We start from the raw sequence: 9,056 nt of genomic DNA, 5'->3' as shown, positions 1-9,056 counted from the left end.
ATTAGGTTTGCCTTTTTTTTCTTCTTCTTTTCTAATATATATATTCGTTCAACTTTATTTTTCCCTTTTCAAAGAAGTGAATGTGTCACTTTAGCAATGAAGATAGGGAGTCATAATGAGCCCAACAAGCCCATGGGTCCACAGGACCATGAACCCTAACCCTTAACACCTTGGCTAAGTGGTTCACTTCTTTAAGGTCCCCTAGCCCAGAAACCCAAGCCAGCTGGTTGCATGGTTCAGTGGCACATATGTACCAAACATGCAACGCAATAATTATGAAGGGGCCGGGTATGGTCCTACAATTTAAAAAGGGTTTTAAAAACCCCAAATCCCCTCATGTGGAGGACACCAATAATTTATATAGCTAATTTCCAAGCACCAAATGGTTGAACCCTTGAAACTTGTGTGCTCGTTTCATTTGTGGTCAAACACAATGTACAAAGGGAACACTTCAAATTAGGCAAACCTCCAATTTTTGAGTTATGAAGATAAGACCCTGTTTTTAAACAATATAATAATAATAATAGACCCTTTAAATGCCTAAAGGACAAACCATATTCTGTCAAATTAGGCCCTCTATAATTGAAGTTCTAACACACCCCATCACCCTTTAGGCAAGGCTTTTGCTTCCCAATAGTTACAAATGCCCATTGTCCACTGGTTGTATTTGTAATTGCAAGCACACTTCCACAAGCTATCATACACTATATACTATAATCTTTTTTTGCATTGCTCTCACATGGGATGTGAGCTTTTTTGAAGTGATTTAGTTTTGCTGCAAAAATTGATATAAACCTACCAGTGAACAGTGGGTAATAAAGATATATGATACCATTAGATAAGTTTCTGACCCTTTTATTAGGATTTCATAGTTGGTCCATGGGGACCATTAAGTCCAAATTCTAAATTTATCAAATATAGACTAATCATGGTTTAAGATTGTGGGGTGACAAGTGAAAAAAAAACTATTGTATTTGTTGTTTATTTCCCATTGGAAGGCAATGAAAAGGCTTTATATATATATATATATATATATATATATATATATATATCAAACTTTGTGATATATGTGGGGAAAGGAGATTCATGAGATGAATAGAATAGAATAGATTTGATATATATAAATTATGAATAAAAAATATCATTGCATGACAGGGATGACATAAATGGAGGGGGTTAATCCCATAAAAATATCATAGGCTTAAGAGATTAGGTTTGTTTAGGGGTGGCCATCATTGCCATCACACCTTCATATAGAAACCATTAATAATATATAATATATAGCTCTCTTACAAGAACAAACCCAAAAATAAAAGAAAGAAAGGGGGGAATGAGAGTTACAACTTACAAATGCCAATCTCTTTACACACTTAAAAAGAAAAGTATCTTAAAACTTTGTTAATCATTTGGGAAGAAGATGATAATAAATCCATATATTTCAAGCCTTATGAGGGCATTGATAGCATTTGGTGAATAAACCAAATGTATTAATCTGTTGTATGAAATTAAGCATGCTTGCCCATCCTCCAAATCCAAATCCCACAATCAACACCCATACTACAACAAAGATGTTGATGGAGTACATGCCCGCCCACCCTCCAAGGAATGATGGTGGTCTCTCCACTGCATTCTGCAAAACAGAAAACAAAGAAGAAAACATCAGTAATAGTTATTGAGAGGATGATGATGATAATTGAACAAAAAGTATGGCTAACCTCTCGTGCGGATGAAGGTGCAAAAGTAATCATGTGTGCTAATGAAGGGATAATGTAAACAGTGAAGCTGACAAGGAGAGATCCAACAGTTGAATTGATAGGGCCAAAGAAAGGGAAGATAATAGCCAAGAACCAGATTGGGATCACTACAGGGAGTCTAGCCAGTGCTCTCTTGAACACACTCTTGGTTTCATGCACCCCAATGAATTTCTCCCACACAAAGTATAAAGGAGTGCAGGCAAATCCAAATGTAATAAACTGAAAAAAAAGAAGAAGTTAGTTTACATACTTTTTCACTACCATGAATGAATCTGAAGTTCATAAACACAGACCTGATGAATGAGCATGAGAATAACAGCAGTGTCTCTGAAACCAGACCTTGGTAGCAATGATAAAGCATTGGAATGGGTAAGAAGCAAATCCCCAAAAGCCCAGTAAACAGCAGAAGCTGATGGTAAAGTTAGGGTTAACACATAAAGTGTTGCTATCAAGTATATCATTTTGAACTTTTGTGGCTTCCACATAGCATGCATGATCTCCCTACAATTAAAACACATATTTAACAATGATTATAATCCAAGTCCAATTATATCACTAAAAGATGTATAGATTTTTTAGGTTGAAATGCTCACACAGTGACAGCATGACCACCAAAGGTGTAAAGAATGTTGGTGGCTCCAGTGAAGTAGAGAACCATCTTGTTTGGACCTGAGTGCTTCACCCCATCAATCTTTCCCATGTAAAAACAAAGAGAATTTTTGAGGGATAGAGAATAAAACATGACAGATCATATATATGTATAAAGCTGCTATGTCATGTACCTGTCCATGGAGAAGGGAGGCAATTGTCAGGTACCATGCAGTGTAAGAAGTCATCATAAGGCCAAGAAATGACCAAACTCTGTAGTTATGGAATGAAGGAATAAACACAGTTGTTGCACAGCAGGCTCCAAAAATGTACGTCCAAGTTCTCTTATCAAGGTTGTCATTTATATAGTAGATGTTGCTGTATATTCCATTAATGCAAAATCAGAACAAATGGATAAAAACATCCAAATTGTAAGCATTAATTATGATTCTTTATGTTTATTTACCTAGCACAGGCAATTAACTGAATCACTGATCCAAACAGCAGAAAAGTGCAGTTGAAAAATAGACCTATGTTTCTCCAATGTTTCCCCAACAATCCATCCAGAACTTCAAACCACTGCCATGAAAAAAATTTGCAAAAAGAACCCAAAAAAATGTGTAACTTTTTTTTTCTTTTGCTTTCTGAAAGAACATTCAGTATGAGAAAAAAAAGGTAAAAACTTGGTACCTGAATTACATGATTCCTGAAATCAACCTTTTCTCTTTCTTTCCTTGTTCTATACTCCACATAAAGTAAACTTATAAGGTATGCTGTCCAGCTTCCCATTAAGCCATAAAAAAGTTGGAACAAAATCCCAGATAACATTCCCAGTTGTGAGAATGAATATGGCAGTGTAAGTAGAACTTGAGCAACCTATATGCAATTTCATAAACAACATAGAAAAAGATTAGCTCAAAGTGGTTGACAAAATGTGTAAGAAGAAACAAGTTGGCAACAAAGTGAAGAAAGTGTGCCTGGTTAGAAGCACAGCTGAACCATGCATCATAGACTGAACCACCATGCCAAAAGAGATTTGATAGTTTGTTCTTTGCAGACTTGGAATCCCCTTCTTCTCTTTCCATTTCTATATAGTTTCCAGCTACTACTGTTTCAACCTTCTCAGAAGCCATGTTTTTTGGAATGATACTGTAAGCTTCAATAGCAATGTTGGGGGGGCAGTGATGGAGTGATTTAAGTCTATTTTTATAGATAAACCTAAGTGCTGCTTTTCCCTATCTACTACTAGTTAAGCAGCTGCCATACTCTTTTTCTTTTTTTCCTTTTTCTTTTTTAAATATAGTAAAAGAATTTGTTGAGCAATAATTGAGTCACCCCTGTGGGGACCTAGCTAGTTACTGAATACTAGTACATGTATATACATGTTTAAAAGGTTAGTACACCGTTTTTTTGTGAATGAAAAAATATATAAGTTGTAAATAATCGGGATTTACATTTCTTAATACGAAAAAAAGATAACATGATATTTCCTAAGTTGGTTATAGCTTTAGCATTCATTGGTGGGTTGATGCATCAATGTCCCCCATGGGTGACAAGCTCATTTCAGTGTTATTTCTTCCTTTGGGGCTGACAGGAAGGTGATGGGTCCATGCTCTCATGCATTGCACGAGCGGGTGGTCCACTATGTGTCCTATTTTCATCATAAAAGAAAGCCATTCAACATTGATTGGTATTGAATCAAATACAAAAAAGAAATTATTTAGTCCTCAAGGACTAAATTAAAAAAAAAAAAAAGCTAAGAAAGTGGGGGAGAGAAAGGATTAGTGTAATTGATTTGAGTATGAATGTTAGGGGAGGGGAGATGTTGGGGTAGGGTAAAAAGGATGGTAGTGAATGATTACAGGGAGTGAGCTTTGGTGCTAAACATGATTAGTACCACACGTGTGCCAACTGGCTTTACAAAATATATAATTTTCAAAGGTGTCAAATTAAATCTAAACCAAGATTGAAGGGGTTGATTAGATGAGAATATTACTGATTAGGTCTTTTATTATTATTATTTTGCGGGGGTAGTTTTTGTATCCGACCATGATCTTGAAATGCTCTCGCTTTTAGAAGTCACAATTAGGTGGCTTTATTTAGATTATGGCGACATGTTCAAATTAAGGGAATAATTGAGTTAGCATGTCATTTCATCCCTTGCCAAAATTTGTTTTTCGGTATGTCCAAAAATAATAATATATATTTTTTAATTAATATTTAAATTAAATTTATATCCGACGAAGTACCCTATTCTTCAACAGAATTTGATACAAGTTCTTTCCTTTAAGCATATATCAAAATTGTTATAACATAATAATAACATGAGAACTAAGTTTGTCTAAATACATCATTGTAGTACGTACTTTTCATATACAAATGAATATTTGGTCGAGGAAGTCCAATATTACACCACTGAAATTATTTTCAATTTTAAGGATATTTTTATTTTAATACTTACTAATTAAGTATTAAGTGCGGTGACAAAATATATTGTATTTTAAAGGAAAAAATCTAAATCTAAACCCTAAAACTCAAAAAATAAAACCTAGCATTTTTCATTTTGCTTAGTTCTGTGGCAAACATGAGAAAAGGAAAACAATGTTGTTTTCTATTGAACACTATTTCTCAAGCGGTATGAAGTTGGTATTTAAATCTCGAATTTTACTGTATATAATTTATATATGTGTTTGTTTTAGATTTATTTTAATTAGTCGTAAGTAAAAAAAAAATTGCAAGAATCAATGAGTATTTGGTGTAATAGTACATTGCAGTTTTTAAGAACGGCAGACAAAACTATGAATAATAGGTTGAAGATGTAAAAGGGAAGGGAATATTTAGGGGGAAAAAAACTGATAATTCAATACAATATCATTTGACGCGTTGCTTTAATGCAAGGCAAATTAAAACATGATTGTGGTTTGGCTGTAAGTTCAGGCTTTTCACATTGTAATAGAAAGGAGATGTCAGGCAAAAGGTAATTAGACAGCTCGAAAATGATACTTGTCATTATTTTGACTGCCTTTAATCAAGCACCTTTCGTAATTACAACACAATCACCACCATTCTTTTCTTCTTCTTTTTTCATTTGTTTAAATTCCATTTAGTTCTAATCATGAAGGATTCTTTCGACTGAAATAAATAATAATAAATAAAAAAAATAACGTAAAATTTGATTGTTGACATTACATGTGGAATAGTTTTAAATTTCGTGATTAATGTCTATCAAGAGGTGTCTATGGACCGGGCCGGGTCCAACTAAATTTTTAAGCCTATTTGCTAGGTTTGGGCCTGGTCTGGAAAATAGGCCTAAGATTTTGCCCAAATACAGACTAAATAAAAATGTTAAAACCCAGGCCCGGCCTAGTCTACTCCTATTAATTTTTTATTTTTAAATAAAATATAATATATCAAAAATACTAAAAATATTAAAATAAATGTTTCTCAACAAATTGAAAATAAATATATATATATATGTATACTTAAATAACACTAAGATATGTACAATTTAACAAGTAAATGCCTCTAAAATAGTAACAAAATTAATAATAAAACAAAAGTTATACAATATCCAAACAATACTAACAAAATAGTACCAACATGATAGTGAAATGGTAGCAAAATAGTGAAAAAAAAAAAAACAATAAAATAGTAATAATAAAAAAAGCAAGGAAAAGCAACAATTTTTTTTTGCATATTTGGGCCGAGCTCGTTTTCTAAACAGGCCTTTTTTTTTTACTCAAACCTATTTTTTAAACCTATATTTTTATCCAAATACTCTCATTTCTGGGGTCAAGCCAGGTGACCCGACCCATGGATAGGTCTATCTCTACCGCCTTAATGGATTTACAGAACACAAAAAATGAGTCATTGGATTCGCTCTAATGAATATATTTGAGAAACAAAAATATATATTATGTGGAAAGTAAAATTCAACTTATAAATTCTTCCAAAACTCCTTTCCCTACCTATAAAATTTGGACTTAAAATGTTAGTTAGATATTCAACTCGTTGCCGTTTAGTGCATATGGAGCAACTTTCCCATGTGAGAGCAAGAGGGTAGTCTTTCTGGGGAAAAAAATAACCGGGGGGGAGGGGGGACCAAAACAGCTGCGAAAAGCTCGAAAGCTTATTTTGGAATGCCCCACTTTGACTTGGGGATCGAGTGGATTAGTGATGCATCAACTTTCAGTTATTTTTCTTTTTTTCAAAGTTTCCAATTTGATCATAATTTCATGATTTCACCTTTGTTTGGATGCTGGGAAAATGAATGTGAATGGAAAAAGAAAACGATACGAGACCTTTAGATCAGATAGGATGTGGATTGATCGTCGGCGAACAAAACAAGTTAACAAATCTCAATTCTTTTGAGTGATAATCTAATTTGAGGTTGAAATATGCCATAGGTTATTTTTATAAATTTGGATTTTAGTCCCTATATTTTTATATTTAAGAATTTAGTTCTTTATTTTTTAAAATTTAACATTCAGGTCCAATTTTTAATACTATTATTTTTTTGTCAAATTTATTGATGTGACATTTTGAAATAATAAAAAATCTCACTTTGTAATAATGCAACTAAAAAATGACATCAGTAATGAATTTGAATTTAACAAAATACTTTTAATAGTATTAACAGTTGGACCTGGATTTTGAAATTTGAAAAGTAGATAGATTAAATTCCTATAAATAAAAGTATAGGGACTAAATTTTAATTTTGTGAAGAGTACATGGACTTATGACATATTTTAACATTTTTATTAAAAAATATAAATACAATCACCCTCTCTATAATAGCTCTATTTGTCTATTACGATTTTGTCTGTTGTAAAGAGATGTCTATCATACACCTATAACATGTTTATTACGAAATAATTGTTGTAATCAACCATAGAATATATTGTGAATTTTCATTAAATGAAGAAAGTGAAAATTATGTTCAAAAACGAAAGAAAGTGAGAATCAAATCAATAAAATTAAAAAAATGTCCAGCATGTGATGCATTATTACTTTTATGTTTACCTCATGTTACATTTTAGTCACTTATGTTTGAAATGTTACATTTTAGTCACTTACGTTATCGCGTTGTAATATTTTAGTCATTGAGCTGTTAATTGTCATTAACGGTGTAATGGTAAGCTGACGTGGCACATTAAATCATCGTTTCAAACAAAAATTTTAGGTTACTTTATACAACCGTTCCCTATATTTTTTTTTCATTTTGAGCAATATAAATTTTTTCTTTTATATTTTTTTTAACTTTTCTTTTTTCTTTATTTTTTATTCTCTTCTGCTTCTCCCTCTATTTTCCTCCCTTCTCCATTTCTTTTAACGTAGTTGTTCTATGTTTTGCATATGTTAAAACTATATCTTTAATAGTTTATTGAATATTTAATTCCACCCACCAAAGATTATTTCATTTAATAAAATATGATTAATAGATTTTTTCATGTGAAATTTAAACATTTTATTGAAATAATATTTTAATTACGATTAGTTTTATTTAATAAATTATAATTAACATGCTTGCTTACAAGAAATATCTATAATTTTACTTAAAATTTTAGATAATGTGTTGTTATAGAAAACTAATTTAATAAAGAATATACTTCATAACTATATGATTGTTGCTTTTATAAGTGAAAAATTGTTCTAGAATGTTAAAATAAAACATAAAAATCGGTTTTACTAAAAACTTGATTGTTATAGCAAAATATTGTTATATCGGTCAGTTGTTCTAGAAAAGGTTAAAATATGACACAAGTCCCTGCACTCTTTGTACTTTTGTTTTTAAGAATTCAGTGACTCTACCTTTTAGATTTCAGTATTTAGTCCAATTGCTAACACTATTAATTTTTTTTGTTAATTTGAAATAAAAAATGTACTCACTTTGTAACCATGTAACTAAAGAAAATGATGTTGTAATGAACTCGAATTTAACAATATTAATAATTGGCCTTATATTTTTAAATTCAAAAAGTAAAATAACTAAATTTCAAATGTATAAACGGTACGGACACTTGGAACAAATTTTAACCCTTATGAAATGGTGCAACTTGACTAATCATGGGAAAACCTAGGAAAATTAGTTGAAATGTTACATTTTTCTTACATGACCTTTTGTTGTTAGTTGGGCAATTCCATCAAGTTTTGATTGTATGATAATGGATAATCATCTTCATCTTTTGTTATAAATTTTGATTTTTTCTCTCAAATGATTGATTAAAAAAGAAAGGAAAAGGTGGTGATCCTTTCATAAACTAGATATCTCAAGTAAAGGAACATAATGAGATTTTTTTAATTATTTAAATTTAATTATAAAATATGTGAGATAAATATAAATACATAGTTTTTAATATGTTAAAAATAATAAAAATGAGTTTATTGAACTAAACTAGATGCGATCTGTATTTAATATGATGTAAATTTATTAGTTTGAAGGATGTTGGTAAAATTATCATGGAAGTCCTTGTGCTAGAAATTGAAATATATTTTGTTTCATTTATTAAAAAAAATTGGTAAATTAGTTTTTATACATTAGATCATAGGATAAATTAGTCTTTTTGTTAAAAATTTCATCTATTTCTACTATTAAGAACAAATATGTCAGCATGAGATACACGTGGCATGTCACGTGTCACTATCTAGTTATTTCGTCAGTCACGCCAGTTTTTAATAGTACAGATGTAATTTTTAACAAAAAAAATCATTTTA

General features: G+C 31.1%; 1 protein-coding gene across 1 annotated transcript; it reads right to left on the bottom strand.

Moving 5' to 3' along the window:
• Positions 1 to 1,092: 1,092 nt before the first annotated feature.
• Positions 1,093 to 3,573, bottom strand: LOC105773444 (auxin transporter-like protein 3). The gene is made up of 8 exons (XM_012595366.2): positions 3,320 to 3,573; positions 3,033 to 3,218; positions 2,809 to 2,921; positions 2,537 to 2,720; positions 2,348 to 2,445; positions 2,048 to 2,255; positions 1,716 to 1,973; positions 1,093 to 1,630 (listed from the first exon to the last, which is right to left on the bottom strand). The coding sequence occupies exons 1-8, from the start codon at positions 3,473 to 3,475 to the stop codon at positions 1,439 to 1,441; spliced, it is 1,395 nt and encodes a 464-aa protein (XP_012450820.1). The 5' UTR covers positions 3,476 to 3,573; the 3' UTR covers positions 1,093 to 1,438.
• Positions 3,574 to 9,056: the final 5,483 nt, after the last annotated feature.

The sequence above is a fragment of the Gossypium raimondii genome, chromosome 6, assembly GCF_025698545.1.
Source record: "Gossypium raimondii isolate GPD5lz chromosome 6, ASM2569854v1, whole genome shotgun sequence".
Taxonomy (NCBI): domain Eukaryota; kingdom Viridiplantae; phylum Streptophyta; class Magnoliopsida; order Malvales; family Malvaceae; genus Gossypium; species Gossypium raimondii.
The sequence above is the reverse complement of the archived record's forward strand: the minus strand, read 5'-3'. Positions and strand labels throughout refer to the sequence as shown.